Below are 16,675 nucleotides of genomic sequence, written 5' to 3'. Positions count from 1 at the left end.
AGGTACAATAAATCTCTATTTCTGACATTTTTAAATGCAATCTCTGAAGAACAGAGGGCTATGTGTTAAACAATAACGGTATTTCCCCTAGGGTCTACCTGGTCCTTCAGGAGCTCCTGGAGAGAGTGGAAAACCTGGAGATCCAGTAAGTTGTCCTTTTGTCTCTCCCAAATATGGGTAAAAGGGATATGTAGTGCTACTTAAGTGTGGGAAACAATATAAATTATGATTCCAGAACTATGACCTTGTTGTGAAACATTCTGTCTTTTCCACAAAAACAAATTTCTATAATGTTGCCACAAAATTCAGCTTTTAAGAAAGTTCATTAGCTATTATTCAGATATAATCCCAGCTATTTTTATAATAATATCTTACAGAAATCAGATATTACATACTTCCAAAGCTTCTCTCTCCCTCCCTCCTTCCCCTCCTCCATATGATGCATTGGAAGAAGATCAATGTAATCAGTGTTGTCATTGACTGGATAGACACCTCAGGTGGAATTGTTTGGCTGCATCTTGAATATTAAGGAAGTTGTCACCCATGAAAACACAGAAATAATAATCAAATCACCTTTGTTTCACAATAGGGCCCAAAAGGTGAAAATGGACTTCCAGGACTTCCAGGAGGAAAGGTAAATTTGGGTACTAATCTGGTCACATAAAAATGTGAAAATGAAGAACTCCAACAAAACTAAATGGTTTTATTTCTATTAGGGTGAAAATGGCATCCCAGGCGAACGAGGCGCACCAGGAAATGCAGGTCCCCCTGGAGCTAGAGGTGGTCCTGGCCCTGCTGGCCCTGAAGGTGGAAAAGTAAGCTGAAATTATTGCACTTTGTATACCTAAATTATGCTCCAGGTACTTTTTCCAGGTGTCCTAATAACTGTTCTGAAAAATATGATTTCAGGGCCCTGGTGGTCCAGTTGGTCCTCCTGGTGGTATGGGACCTCCAGGATTGCAAGGAATGCCAGGAGAGAGAGGAGCTTCTGGAAATCCTGGACCTAAGGGAGAAAAGGTACGTTCTTTTATATTCCCCTAAATAACCAGATAATACCATCCAAAATTATGAAGACCAGCTAAACTAGGACTTATTATCAAGGATTACTAAGCTTAACTAAGTCGATCTAAACTTTTGAGATTGACATCACTTATTCATAAAACCTGATGCTGGGCAATATGCGTAAGTACTAAACTAGATCTCCAGGTTGCATAAAGCCCATCTTCTGTACATTGAGAAGAGTAACTGAAATTAATGGATTTAGGGAAGAATGCTTTGAATAGGTTCATTTACGTCAGAAGTGGATGTTGTTAAAGCTTTATTCTTTGTCCACTGAGTCGATATCCTGCTTCGTGTCTCCCTGCTGATTGTATTTGTTTAATACTCTTTATTATATAATTTTAAATAAAGACATAAACGTTGCTTTTTAGTTTGGGAAAGCTTATGAACTGCATGGTACCACAGGTTGCTGTTGGTTAGCTTATTTGCAATGTATCTGCTCTTTTCTTTCATTTGGATAGGGAGAGCCTGGAAGCAGAGGAGGCGATGGTACACCTGGTAAAGATGGAGTACGAGTAAGTAGATTCTGCCATGTCATGGGTAATTTGTTTGCCTCATCTAATTTACAACAGAGCAAAATTGGTTCCAACAGACCATACAGCTTTTTAAAAGATTTTGCATTTAATATGATAGCCTGGATATTTTAGACATGCCAAGAGCTTCTAATGCTGAGGAGAAGTTTAGGGTATGTAGTTGATTGATTAATTGTACCTATTTCCAGGTTATTTGTAGCAACTCCTTCCTTATCTAACCAAGATTAAGAGAGTGCCACAGCAAAATCCTTATCTCTAGAGATGCTTGAGTGTGAAAATTCCGTTTTTGCCTCAACCCTCACTGAACTTAGCCTTCCAAAAAGATACATATATTTTATAGTCATTTTCAGGAGCTCTTTTCTTAATTTGTGCAATTTTGTAAATATTTTAATAAGCATTTTTCTACAGTAATAGGAATAAAATTAAAAATAATCTAGTTGACCTAATTTTCCTCAGATCTACCAAGATTCTTTGAAGAGGCAGCTGTGTTTATTTTCCAGGACTCTTACTGAGTTGAGAGTAGTTCCTTGATGAGAATACAGTGAACAGAATGAAAAGAAGTAGAATAAGCTTGTAGGCGAGCATATAGAAAATGGATGGACAGAGTTAGAGTGATGATGGATGTAACATTGAAAGAACTGAAGGACAAAGTTAGGGACATAGGGAAAAACTAGCTATGTGATTGCTACGAGTTGGCATCAAATTGACTGCACATAATCAATAACTAGTCAGCCATATACAAGTAATTCTAAATTTTTAAAAGTTTAGCTTTTCCTCATCTTTCAAAGAGCTAGAATTAGAATCTCTGAAAAATATAGGTGAGGGGAGAAGAAATATAAAAATACTTGTTAACAAAAACAGATTTTGTTCTTCTCATTTCAATGAATTTGTACAATGGCAAATTGATTGACACAAGTTAAAGAATCTGCTATAATAAATAAATACCTTGCCAAGTCCCAAGCATTGTGACATATTGTTAAACATCTTCAGGCTCTATATCTAGTTCATTTGATAATTCTTGGGAATGTTCTCTCTGCCTATGAAACTTCAGCACAACAGGAGACAGAGTGGGTTAGGAAGGCAAAACTAAAATGAGCAGAGGTTTTCAGTGCAGGGAAGAGTATTCTGAATGTTTTTGCATTTTCATACTTGTTGATTGATAAGCCCATGCTACCAACTGATTTTTATTTTTAACATTGTAGGGGCCTGTAGGATCCATTGGACCTCCTGGTCCATCTGGCCAATCTGGTGATAAGGTATACATATCAACATATATATTTCATTCCTATGTTCATATAAATTAAATTCATTTTGAAGAAAATGATTCTGAAATAAAAGATTTATTTATTTATTTATCTATCTATCTTCTAGGGAGAACCTGGACCTGCTGGACCCCATGGCCCATCAGGTCCCCGTGGTGGTCCGGTAAGAAATTCTTTCAAATACATAATCTAATTACATTTGTAGGTGTTTTATCCTACAATTTTCATACAAAGGTTTTTTTTTTAATTTAATCTTAATTGGTTTGGAAAGTTAGATTACTTTCTTGATAACAGTAATATGCTAGAATACTCCTGTTCTTTTCAACCTATCTAGAAGTTATATTTAAATTTAAAAAGTTAATACATTTCATATTACAAATAATTTCAAGCAAATATCTATAATTAAGAATATCAATTCATATCTCAAAAGCTGTATCTTCAGTTAGCAGCATAAAATTCTTCATAATCAATGTTAATTAGAAAAAAAGAGAATTTCAAGCTCTTACTCTCCTATCTTCCTAAGATTGTTTGACCTCCTCAAGGGGTAATACACTGTCACTTTTCCATTAAAGTCATAAAAGAGGAAACAGACAAGTAAATTCATAAATAAAAATAACATAGGAAGTAAAAAGGAGGTCATCAGCAAGTGAATTAGGAGCAGAGATAGACTGCAACCATTTTGTTTATATCCTAAGGCAGAGGTCTCCAACCTTTCTGGGATGGTTTCATGCACACACAGACTTACCCACCATTTTTACAACCCGGTTTCGAACTGGCTGTGGCCCGGCACTGCGCCACAGAGCAGGGGTTGGGGATCCCTGTCCTAAAGAATATTGACTTCAGAAAATATTAACCCACTTCTTATTCTTTCTTTCACAAGAATTAGAAAACTCTAAATGCAGCTTTCATTGGATTAGTAGGGGCTCAAAGACCTGTATTGATCCCCTTTGATGCTACCTGCAAAGCCAAAGGGTGCAATATGCTGCACCAGAAGGGAGGTTCCAGCCATCCACTTGAGATGGCTCTCTTGAAGCACTCTGGAGGGGATTAGCAGTTCTTTACAAAGTCCTTAAGTTTATTCAAAAGTGCAGGAATCTCCTACTCCATCTGAAAAATTTGCACATTAACAAGGGGCTTTGAATAACTTTATAGTAAGGTTTCTGGTGGAAAGACAAAAAGAAGTGTGTTAGAAATATATATTACTGTGAGCAAAGGAGGGTAGCTGAGGGAGGCAAAGACTGGTATTAGCATAGTGGAATCATTTTCCTTGTAGGGCTAGTTATGCTTCTTTTCTATTCCTTTGTCACCTGCAGGGTGATCGTGGTGAACAAGGGCCACCTGGTCCTGCTGGCTTCCCTGGAGCACCTGTAAGTATGAAGATATTTTAGCATAAAGGGTGGGAAAGATTTGTTCTACTGGATTGAGATGAGTTGAAGTAGAGTAAATAAATAGCAGAGCAACCCATACCAAGTATCAACCAGCATGTTTAGTAGTTGCAAAGGAAATCAGGAGAAAGAAAAGTGGAATACATACATAAACATACACATACACATACACACACACACACACACACACACACACACACATATATATATATGGCATTCAGCTTTGTTCGGGTATTTTCCCACGTCATTGTAGTTGTGCTTTTAAAGTTGTAGCAATGTTTCGCAGAATCTCATCTGCCATCATCAGGCTTCTGTATAGTGTTCATCTATAAAAGCACAACTACAATGACGTGGGAAAACGAACAAAGCTGAATGCCATACATGTAAGTACTAAAACTTAAGAAAACAAATATATAGATAGATAGATAGATAGATAGATAGATAGATAGATAGATAGATAGATAGATAGATAGATAGATAGATAGATATAGATATAGATATAGATATAGATATAGATATATACACACACACACACACATACATACACACACACATACATACACACACACACACATACACACACACACACACACACACACACACACACACACACACACATACACACTGCTCAAAAAAATAAAGGGAACACAAAAATAACACATCCTAGATCTGAATGAATGAAATATTCTTATTAAATACTTTGTTCATTACATAGTTGAATGTGCTGACAACAAAATCACACAAAAATTATCAATGGAAATCAAATTTAGCAACCCATGGAGGTCTGGATTTGGAGTTACACTCAAAATTAAAGTGGAAAAAAACACTACAGGCTGATCCAACTTTGATGTCCTTAAAACAAGTCAAAATGACCTCAATAGTGTGTGTGTGGCATGCACGTGCCTGTATGACCTCCCTACAACGCCTGGGCATGCTCCCGAAGAGGTGGCAGATGGTCTCCTGAGGGATCTCCTCCCACACCTGGACTAAAGCATCCCCCAACTCCTGGACAGCCTGTGGTGCAACATGGCGTTGGTGGATGGAGCGAGACATGGTATCCCAGATGTGGTCAATTGGATTCAGGTCTGGGGAACGGGCGGGCCAGTCCATAGCATCAATGCCTTCGTCTTGCAGGAACTGCTGACACACTCCAGCCACATGAGGTCTAGCATTGTCGTGCATTAGGAGGAACCCAGGGCCACCACACCAGCATACGGTCTCACAGGGGGTCTGAGGATCTCATCTCAGTACCTAATGGCACTCTGGTGAGCACATGGAGGGCTGTGCGGCCCCCAAAAGAAATGCCACCCCACACCATTACTGACCCACTGCCAATTCGGTCATTCTGGAGGATGTTGCAGGCAGCAGAACGTTCTCCATGGCATCTCCAGACCCTGTCACATCTGTCACATGTGCTCAGTGTGAACCTGCTTTCATCTGTGAAGAGCACAAGGCGCCAGTGGTGAATTTGCCAACCTTGGTGTTCTCTGGCAAATGCCCAATGTCCTGCATGGTGTTGGGCTGTAAGCACAACCCCCACCTGTGGACGTCGGGCCCTCATACCACCCTCATGGAGTCTGTTTCTGACCGTTTGAGCAGCCACATGCACATTTGTGGCCCACTGGAGGTCATTTTGCAGGGCTCTGGCAGTGCTCCTCCTGTCCCTCCTTGCACAAAGGTGGAGGTAGAAGTCCTGATGCTGGGTTGTTGCCCTCCTACGGCCTCCTCCACATCTCCTGATGTAGTGGCCTGTCTCCTGGTAGCGCCTCCATGCTCTGGACACTATGCTGACAGACACAGCAAACCTTCTTGCCACAGCTCGCATTGATGTGCCATCCTGGATGAGCTGCACTACCTGAGCCACTTGTGTGGGTTGTAGACTCCGTCTCATGCTACCACTAGAGTGAAAGCACCGCCAGCATTCAAAAGTGACCAAACCATCAGCCAGAAAGCATAGGAACTGAGAAGTGGTCTGTGGTCACCACCTGCAGAACCACTCCTTTATTGGTGATGTCTTGCTAACTGCCTATATTCGTAGATTTTCATGGGTACAGGTATGTAGGTCTTGGCATGTTCGGGTCTTTTCCCATGGAAGATTGAAAGTATTTTGGCAACATTTCGACGAGGTCCCACTCGCCATCTTCAAGCTGGTGCTTTCAGCCTTGTGCTTGTGCAAGCAAAGCATGATCAGAGCTGCCGTCTCCCTATATATACTGGTGGGAAGGTTGGCTGTGTTGTTATTTCTTGATTGGTTGATGGAGTTGATGTTTGCAGATTGGCTAGCTTTTTCATAAGAACATGTGTGGCTGAGGTATTGGCTGTGTGTTTATCAGCCTTCTATGTTGTAACGACCTGGGTAATGGGCTGTGTGATGACGTTCTGAGTTCTATTGTTTTGACATCCTGGGTCTTGTGCTGTAATCTCCTGGGTCGTAATTACCTGGGTCATGGGCTGTGTGATGACGTTCTGAGTTCTATTGTTGTGACATCGAAACATTGCCAAGATGCTCTCAATCTTACACGGGAAAAGACCCAAACACACCAAGATATATATATATGTATGTGTGTCTGTGTGTGTGTGTGTGTGTGTATGTGTATATGTGTATATATGTATATATGTATATATATATACATACACACACACACACACACACACACACACACACACACACACACGGTTGCCTGGATTAAGTTTCAGGTCTTTTGTTCCAAGCCAGTTTGTCTATTCGTATTTCAGGAAGATTTGCCCTACTTCCACTTCTACTAAGTCTTAGTAAGTATCATTAACTGTTAAGGTTTAAATACTTGCAATAACTAATCTTTATATAGGGACAAAATGGAGAACCTGGTGGAAAAGGAGAGAGAGGCCTTCCGGGTGAACGAGGTGAATCTGGACCCCCAGGAATTGCAGGTCCATCAGGAGGCCCTGGTGCACCAGTAAGTATTCTGTAATCTATGTATTATCTACTTTTTTTGAAACTTGATTTTTGTATCCTGTATCTTTTGTAAGAGAAACCACTGAATATATTGATTCCATTGAAATTCATATATTGATTGGTCTGTTCTTTTCTTTAGTATTATGATGCTAATTCTCATATCTTACCTAGGGTCCAGCTGGATCATCAGGATCTAAGGGAGAACGTGGTAGTCCAGGTCCTCCAGTAAGTATTATTTTTTTAAAAAAATGTTTAGTAAATTGGTTGATCTTTCCATCCAAACTCTTAGGCCCTCTAAAAGACACCATGGTCTAAAGACAACACACTAATTTCTTTAAGAAGAAACATAAATAAAGTAAAAAAATGTCCGTTTAATATGGCATGTTCCAGTTCACCTGACATTTCAGTTCCAAAATGTTCTCATAGGTTCAGCGCTGACCCATGGGCTTAGCACAATCAGACTTTTCCATTCAAATCTTATACGCATGTATTGTACATTTCTTCTTCTTCTTCTTCTTCTTCTTCTTCTTCTTCTTCTTCTTCTTCTTCTTCTTCTTCTTCTTCTTCTTCTTCTTCTTCTTCTTCTTCTTCTTCTTCTTCTTCTTCTTCTTCTTCTTCTTCTTCTTCTTCTTCTTCTTCTTCTTCTTCTTCTTCTTCTTCTTCTTCTTCTTCTTCTTTTGAAATAGCTATGTAAAGGACAGGGTTTTTTTTAGGTTGGAGCTGGGAAAAGTGCAGTCTAACACCTATCAGTTTTTCTTGAGATCCATTTATTTAGAGTCATGTTACATCAAGCTACCATGCAAAAGATGTAATTGTCTTTTAACCAAATTGTCAAATGCAAACAATCTCCTTAGAGAGCCAGTTTGGTGTTGTAATTAGGGTACCAGACTAGAGACTTGGAGTTGTAGCCCCACCTTGGGCACAAAGCCAACTAGGTAGCTTTGGGCCAGTCACTATCTCTCAGTCCAAAGAATGGGGAATCATTTCTGAAAAAAATGACAAATAAACTTCAAGGGCTAGGCAGTCATCAGGTGCCAAGATGGACTCAGAGGCAAAGGATATATTAGTGGTGTATTTATTGTATCTGCTAAAGGGTATACCAGTTTCTTGAATTTGATTTTTCCATCTCCTGTTGAGCAGTTGCTGATAACTTATTAATGTCATCTATACTCATTTGTTTCAGGGTGCATCTGGCTTTCCTGGAGGTCGAGGCTTACCTGGTCCTCCTGGTAACAATGTAAGAATTCCTACACTTTTTAACACTTACAGTTCTTCTTTGCTTTCAGATCCTTTTCTCAGCTCCAGTATTGTAGCTGAAAATAAGTAGAAAAATCAAACTGTACAATTCAACCTGCACATTCAGCCACAGGTGCTGGGCTTTGATCACAGATATTTCCATTTATAAATTGAAGCACCTCTTAAGCATATCTCTGGTGGACAATACTTAACCCAGACTACTTCATCATGCCCATGATTGCTGAGAGTTTTCTTAGGAATCCCCCTTTTCCAAAATATATATTTCCTTCTTTCTTAAAAACAACAACAACATTGCTCCATTTTGAGTAGGGTTGGTAGAAATGGAAAGCTAGATCAATCACTTTGGAATTTGAAAGATTCAGCTAGTCCAAGAGCAGGATGAATGAAGGAGTTGCAATGCAGTCATGGAATTAAATAAAGTCTGTAGATGCAGCTCAATTCACGATGGCAGCAGTAGCAGAGCTGGCTACTCCTGCCCTACCGAAAGTAAGGAAGTAGGATAGGGGACTAGGTTATGTTCTGTTGGCCACAGGTCAGGTAACACTAGCTATCACTGTTGCAACTACAGTATCCTCATTTCCTTAGGATGACAGAAAAAGTGTAGTATGCCTGCAAACTGAGGAAAAACAGTTTGGCCTACACTATCAATTTTTTTCTTTAATCTTTAATTTCTTTGCTATTTTTAAAAGCATGAAATATTGATATATTCATTTTTTTATTGGTAGTGGATCAGGCAGTTGTTGTCCTTTATACCTACATCATATATTCTCCATTTTCTGATGTCCTGGTAGCGTTAAGTCAAGGACTGCCTTATATTCCTCTCTCTGAAATATCACATTCTAGGGACCGTCAGGACCACCTGGCAATGCTGGTCCACCAGGCAAAGATGGACATTCTGGCCCACCTGGTTCTACTGGCCCATCTGGTCCTCCAGGTGGTCAAGGTCCAAAAGGTGAGCCAGGTGTACCAGGAGAAAAAGGCCCAGCAGGACCAAAAGGAAATGATGTAAGTACATTCTATGAAAATTGTACGTTTTAAAAAAATAACCAATATTCAGAAATGATTACAGTATTTTTCTAAATACTTCCACTCTGCAAATCCTGAACGGTTATCAACTCAACTATTCTGCCTTAGACAAATGGTGATCAACCATTATAAATAAGTCCAGAAATTTAGAAACCCATCCAAACATTACAACCTGCCTACAGAAAAAATGTTATCAATATCACATTTACTTATTTGATTTTCCAGGGTGATATAGAAATTTGAAGGGGTTGTTCAGTTTCACAAATACCTGACTAAAACACCCCCTTGAAGTCAAAGGCCAAATTAAACTCCCCTTTTCAAGGGCCAGGTGAAAGTCATCCCACTTCAGTCCTATTGCTGAAGGGGACTTCTGCACATATCCCGGCTCCACCAGATTGAAGTGGCCAGCAGAATCAGTTGCCATGCTTCAGTGCTGTTAAATGTCTTAATTTTCTGATGGTGACTCACTTAAGATAAGAGGCAGGAATTTGGATTGAAACCATGCCTTTGATGTGGCATAGAGCTGTTTTACAGGTCTATTATAATGAGATGCTTATTTATTTGTCTCTAATATTCCTAAATTATTCAGATCCCATTTATGAGAATGATACCACCTGAAATAAGTCTATACAAAGAAAGGATGGGATCCTTTATGCTCCAATTATCTTGAGCACAGTGTCAGACTACCAGTCAAATGTAATTTGCATGATAAGGGTTTGTCAATAGTTTGAAAGTCTGAATGGAGTTGGAAAGATATAAATCCAGTTCACAACAATAACAGCAATAGTATGACAATTGAATGTGGGGATTAAATAAGGGTTTGAAGTGATTTGTATAACATCTAAGAGGAAAGAGGGAAAATAAGATTGTAAATACCTTTCCTGTTGAAAAGAAGGTTGGAAATAACATCTTTTTCTTGATTTCTGTTTCTTTTCCTATTCTTTGTCATTTGTTGCTTTTTTTGTTTTGTTTTAGTTTTCACTTTCTTTTTTTCCTTTCCATTTGTTATTTAATATATGGAAAAATATGTAACAATGATACAATAATTATAGATATCCATATGGATATATTGATATTATCTTCTAAAATGTAAACCTCCAGCTTCATTTAAGCATGCCCCTTTCCTTATACCCCTAACTCCATTGATTTTTAGTTAATTGTGGTCTTGATTAATCTCCCCTAGGGTATAACAGGTCCCTCAGGAAACAGCGGCATACCTGGACCACGTGGTATTGTAGGATTGCCAGGATCAAGGGGACCAATAGGGTCTATTGGTCCATCTGGTCCCAAGGTAAATCATCATCCTAATGATTTAATGGAAGAAGGATTGAGCTGAACGTGGAGGTTGTTTGGTTTGGGGCTTAAACTGGTTTGTCCATGGGAGAGGGGGAGACAATTGGGGGGGAATATTTTTTTAAATTGTTTTACTCAGATACTTACCATCAGAGCAACAGCACCATCTGCTAATTTTGTTGCCATCATTATATTGGGGGGGGGGGGGAGAAATGCTGTTTTCCAAGGGGGAGGGAAATCTCCTGACAATGCTTTTGAAAATGGCCTTCATCTTTCTAAACTAGCCAAGATTTTTTCCCATAATTCCATGGCATCATCTCCTACATTAATGTTCATTCATTCATTAATATTAATTAATGTTCCACTACCAGTAGTTGTTAAACTCCAGAGAACCTTCTCTGTCCCCCGCTTGCTTCCATGTATAATTAACCTAAAACATGGTTGCCTACTTGATTAATCAGAATAGAGCTGGAAAGGACCTTAGAGATCTTCTAGAATCTAGTCCAGCCTCCTGCTCAAGCAGCACATCCTATACTCTTTCAGATAGCTGGCTGTCCAGTCTTTTTTTTTAAAAAAAAAAAAAAAAACCTCCAGTGATGAAGCATCCACAATTTATAAAAGTAAGCTGTTCCACTAGTTAATTGTCCTTACTGTTAGGTAGTTTCTCCTTAGTTCTAGGGTCTTCTTGTCCTGCCCTCTGGTGCTTTGGAAAATAAGCTGACCCCCCCCCCCTTCCTCTTTGTGGCAGCCCCTCAAATATTGAATACTGCTTTCATATCACTCCTTAGTCCTTCTTTTTCCTAGACTGGCCATACCCAATTCCTGCAACTGTTCTTCATATGCTTTTGTCTCCAAGCCCTTAATCATCTTAGTTGCTCTTCTTTGCACTTTTTCCAAAGTCTCAACATCTTTTTTATGTATTTAGGGAAATTATATTGCCGCCTATTCACACATGGAACTCAAGGCGGCTTACAGAATATAAAAACAATAAAACTAATAAAAGAAATCATATAATAAATTAATATACTAAAATCTTTTTTGGAACGTGGTGACCAAAACTGGATAATATAAATAATTTGGGGGATTAATGGAATTTTGAGAGCTACAGTTTGAATAGCTCTCTGGACCTGTGTTACTATAAAGGAAAAAGCCTTTCATTTTCCATGATCGGCTGAACAAAGATACAATTTGAACACTAAATCTGTAGGCCTATATTATTTGTGTTTATTATGTATGTTAGCTGCTTTTTTAAAAAGTTAGGCATGAAGTTTATAAAATCTAAACATTTCAACTCGTGATCAGTTTCTTTCTTATTCCAATGTAGGGTGAAGATGGCAAACCAGGAAGTAATGGCAGTCCAGGGGAACGAGGACCACCAGGGCCAGGAGGTCCTCCTGGCATCAATGGGGCACCAGGAGAACCAGGCAGAGATGTAATTATATTTTTACTTTAATTGTATCCCTGTGATAGATGCTTGGCACAAATAGAACAGTTAAATGACGTAAATCCTAAAATGAGAAAAACAGACCTCATCTTGTTCAGATATGTGCAGATATGCACTGGTCAAGATAATCCATTACTAAGCTGATTATGTGTAAATGATAGAAAAACATTTTGTGAGTTAATATGAATATTCTATTTGCAATATATCTGTTTGACCTTTTATATATACAATCATCATTTGATGATGCCTTAAACAAGATGAATGTATATGAACCAGCAGTCTTATAAATGCAATGACCTCATTATTGGCAAGTTCTTTACTGCTAAGTTTAAGGGAGAGATATTGTGAGAAGAAAATCTACTCCTGAGTTAATGCTTTTTAAATTTTTGGGTTTTCTTTTCTTCCTATTCCTTCTCCCTACCCCCACCCCCAAAAAATCTGAATACTTATTATTCTGTATTTGTAAGGGTAATCCTGGATCAGATGGTCTCCCAGGTCGTGATGGATCTGCAGGACCAAAGGTAAGATTCAACAATATTATCATTTGGTTGTGGTTGCTTCTGCCGAATCTTTATACACCTTCCTGCATATCTGTGCATTTATTTCATATGTCATATAATAAATTAAAGCTTCATTTTCTTTTCATTTCAGGGTGATCGTGGTGAAAATGGTCCTGCTGGTGTGCCTGGATCTCCAGGACACATGGGGCCACCAGGTAATGCTGGTGCACCTGGAAAATCTGGTGAAAGAGGACATTCGGTAAGGATGAAAATTATGCTGAATTCTACATTTCTTACCTGTACATCAGCAAAAAGTTAAGAATGAGCCACTTATTCAAGTCAACCAATGCAGCATTTTTATGTCACAATGCTCAAGGAGAAATTTAATATATTTATACTCTCAAGATGGAATTCTCTTTGAAAGAACCTGATCAAAGATGATATATGTCCTGTAGATTCTACAACAACAGCAAACATCAGGGAGTTGACAGTGGGAGGGAGATCTTATTAAGCCCTGCGATCAGGGATGTTCAAATATTTTTAGACGAGTTAGATAATTAGGATACTCCATTTCCTTTGAATGCTGTTTCCATTCTAGTACAGGATAGGAAATATATGATCCTGCTAGTGTTGCTGAACTGCAATTCCCAGCATCCTTGCCATTGGTCATGTTGGCTTCAGTAAGCCATTTGATAAAGTAGACAACAACCTATTACTTTACAAGATAGGAACATGTGGGTTAGACAGCATCACTACCAGATGTATTTATAATTGGCTGACCAACTGCACTCAACGTTTAATCCTTAATGGAACTGTGTCTACATGGAAGGAAGTATGCAGTGGGGTATTCAAGTCTCTGTCTTAGGGCCAGTACTCTTCATTATCTTCATCAGTGATTTAGACAAGGGAATAAAAGGGGAACTAATTAAATTTGTAAACAACCCCAAACTGGCAGGAAAAGCCAATACTCCAGAAGATAGGCTCAAGATACAGAAGAATCATGACAGCCTTGAATACTGGCCCTATCTAACAAAATGAAATCCAATGTTGAGAAAAGTAAAGTTCTACATTTAGGCAAAAAACCTAAAATTCATAAGTATAGAATAGGTGGTACCTGGTAGTAACTGTGAGAAGGATCTTTGAGTCCAAGTGGACAATTGCTTAAATATAAGCCAGCAGTGTGCTGCAAGCCAAAAAAGCCAACACGGTCCTAGGCTGAGGTATAGAATCAAGATCATGTGAAGTGTTAATGCCACTCTGTAATGCCTTGGCAAGACCACACTTGGCATATTGCATCCAATTTTGGTCACCACAATATAAAAAAGAGGTTGAGACTCTAGAAACAGTGTAAAGAGCAACAAAGATGATTAGGGGACTGGAGGCTAAAATATATGAAGAATGGTTGAATAAAAAGGACTGGGGTGATATGATAGCAGTGTTCCAATATATGAAGGGCTGCCACCAAGAAGAGGAGGTCAACCTATTTTCCAAAGCATTGGAAGGCATGACAAGAAGTAATGGATGGAAACTGATTAAGGAAAGAACCAACCTAGAATTAAGGAGAAATTTGCTGACAGTGAAAACAATTAATCAGTGGAACAACTTGCCTCCAGAAGTTGTGAATGCTCCAACACTGGAAGTTTTAAAGAAGAGATTGGACAACCATTTGTCTGAAATGGTATAGGTCTTCTGCTGAAGCAGGAGGTTGGGCTAGAAGACCTCCAAGGTCCCTTCCAACTCTGTTATGCGTATGGCAGATAAGCAGCATTGAGTTTGAAAACTGCTCAGGATTCAAGGCAACATATTTGGAGAACCATCTCTTTCCTGACTCTTGCTTACTCTTAAGTCTGCAGAACAAGATTTCTTTCATCTAATAATTGGACAGTAGTTTCTTAAACCATTTCCAGTCAGAAAAGTCAAAATGGTTTGAGTGCTTTTATGAAAAGTTCAGGGATTTCAATTATTATGGAAGGCCAACTCTCAGGTAACAATTGTATATCATTTGCAGTGGTATGTTTGAGGTCCTATTGGCAATTACTTCTTTTATTGTGTCATAATGTATCTATGGGTATGGAATGATGCATGCAATCTTAATTTCCATTTGTTTTTGTTCTCATATAGGGTCCTGCTGGTCCTGCTGGCCCAGCTGGCCCAGCTGGTGCTCGTGGTGCTCCTGTAAGTCCTTGCTTCAGAATAACATCTCATTGTCTGCTTCAGCTAGTTCTCTTTCATCTGAGAAGCAATTTTTAAAACTCACCCTCACTTTGTTTTTTTAAAGGGTCCTGCTGGAGCACGTGGTGATAAAGGTGAAGCTGGAGAACGGGGTCTTAATGGGATGAAGGGTCACCGAGGATTTCCTGGTAACCCAGGATCTCCTGGTCCAGTGGTAAGTTTGGCAGCTTTTGTTGACTTCCCTAAGAAAGTGGGGGAGAGAGATGGGACTAGAAGAAGCCATCCTACAATGACATGTCACTATGAGAATAACACCGCTGTATTTTAAAATGACTGCATCTGTTTCCTTATCGTCTATTTCTATCTTAAAGGCATAATGTTTTAGGAGTAGGAATTATTAGTTTAAGTTTTATGGATCAACTTCAGAAGATCGGTGTTTCTTCTCCATAAGTGTAAAGAAAAAAGATGATGATGATGATGATGATGACCCAAAATCCTTGGAAATCATGTATAGAAGGGGAAAAAATCACTGCAAATGCAATTTTCTGACCCATCAATGCCCAGTAATTTAAGAAAGAGTTTTGGGGTTCATTTCAACTATTTTAGCATTTCTGAAGTCAAAATAGTTAAAAGATTTTTAAATGAGCAGTTTAACTTGTACTACAAACATCAGAGATTGCTGACTGTTGCTGATAAAAATAGCATTCAATAGAAATATAGCTACTTACATTTATTAAAAGTGTTTCATATACATAACAGAAGTAAGTCTGAAAAATAATGGTTTCCCTCAATTAATGTGAGTATATGCCAAGTGAAAAATTCATAATGGGGATGTTCTTACTTACAGCCTGGTTTCTTAGCTCCAATTAATTTCTAATCCAGAATTTGTGTCCAACAGTAATGTTTCTATGAAACTTATCCTTTTGTTTTTCCTAGATCATATACCGATTTTTCTTTTCAGTTGAAGGTTCTATCTACTTACCCTCACCTGCTTTTTAAAACACATGGTTTAGATTGATTGTGATTATCAAACTTTACAATGAATACAACAATCTCTATTTCATTCTTACCTTTGTAGGGTCCACTGGGTCCCCCAGGTCAAAGTGGAAGTCCAGGACCTGCAGGTGCTAGAGTAAGTATCTTCTGTATCTTCTTAATCCGTGTTTAAATTATATCTAGCCATTTAAAGAGATATGATGTCACTTCATAGTAATACTTTACAACATGTGAAAGACACAGATATCTGATTTCTGGTATGCTTTAGGGGCCTCCTGGACCAAGTGGCTCACCTGGCAAAGATGGGAGAGTTGGTTATGCGGGCCCCATTGGCCCTCCAGGTCCTCGTGGGAACAGAGGCGAAAGTGGACAAGCGGTAAGATAAACCAAGTTTCCACTCTGAAGTTTCCACCTTGGAGTTCAAGAAGGAATTCATTTTAGGAAGATTAACACAGGACAGGAGAAGCAAATTAATCAATATGTTGCTCACTCCCCAGAAGGATCTGCATAAAAATGTTCCAAAAAAAGCAAATTTGCCACTGTTTACCTGGCACACATGACATGCACACTTAGCACCTTCCCACATATAAAGATAGTCCTTGAGTGGTCACTTAGATAATTTAGTGATTGATCTAAGTCAGGGGTCCCCAACCACCGGTCCACGGACTGGTACCGGTCCGCGGAACAACTCCTACTGGGCCGCTGGCTTGCTGGGCGCCGCCATCTTTTTTTCATGAAAAAGTGCTTCCGGTGAGCTTTTCCGGTAGAAAGCTCACCGGAAGCACGTTTTCATCAAAAAAGATGGCGCCAGTA

At 39.0% G+C, this 16,675-nt stretch overlaps 1 protein-coding gene across 1 annotated transcript in view; it reads left to right on the top strand.

Annotated features, from left to right (window-relative positions):
• Positions 1-16,675, top strand: part of COL3A1 (collagen type III alpha 1 chain) — a 77,850-nt gene that overhangs the window by 55,716 nt on the left and 5,459 nt on the right. Inside the window, exons 28-47 of the mRNA XM_026668018.2 lie at positions 92-145; positions 590-634; positions 717-815; positions 910-1,017; positions 1,521-1,574; positions 2,795-2,848; positions 2,964-3,017; positions 4,168-4,221; positions 7,068-7,175; positions 7,346-7,399; positions 8,358-8,411; positions 9,275-9,436; positions 10,641-10,748; positions 12,075-12,182; positions 12,662-12,715; positions 12,846-12,953; positions 14,816-14,869; positions 14,973-15,080; positions 15,945-15,998; positions 16,131-16,238. Coding sequence (XP_026523803.2) covers positions 92-145; positions 590-634; positions 717-815; positions 910-1,017; positions 1,521-1,574; positions 2,795-2,848; positions 2,964-3,017; positions 4,168-4,221; positions 7,068-7,175; positions 7,346-7,399; positions 8,358-8,411; positions 9,275-9,436; positions 10,641-10,748; positions 12,075-12,182; positions 12,662-12,715; positions 12,846-12,953; positions 14,816-14,869; positions 14,973-15,080; positions 15,945-15,998; positions 16,131-16,238 — 1,602 coding nt within the window. The remainder of the gene's footprint in view (positions 1-91; positions 146-589; positions 635-716; positions 816-909; positions 1,018-1,520; positions 1,575-2,794; positions 2,849-2,963; positions 3,018-4,167; positions 4,222-7,067; positions 7,176-7,345; positions 7,400-8,357; positions 8,412-9,274; positions 9,437-10,640; positions 10,749-12,074; positions 12,183-12,661; positions 12,716-12,845; positions 12,954-14,815; positions 14,870-14,972; positions 15,081-15,944; positions 15,999-16,130; positions 16,239-16,675) is intronic.

This window comes from Notechis scutatus, chromosome 1, assembly GCF_049901735.1.
Source record: "Notechis scutatus isolate UNSWTSFEM ecotype Mainland chromosome 1, rNotScu1.2, whole genome shotgun sequence".
Classification (NCBI taxonomy): Eukaryota; Metazoa; Chordata; class Lepidosauria; order Squamata; family Elapidae; genus Notechis; species Notechis scutatus.
Note: the sequence above shows the minus strand (reverse complement) of the source record. Positions and strands in the feature narration are given on the sequence as shown.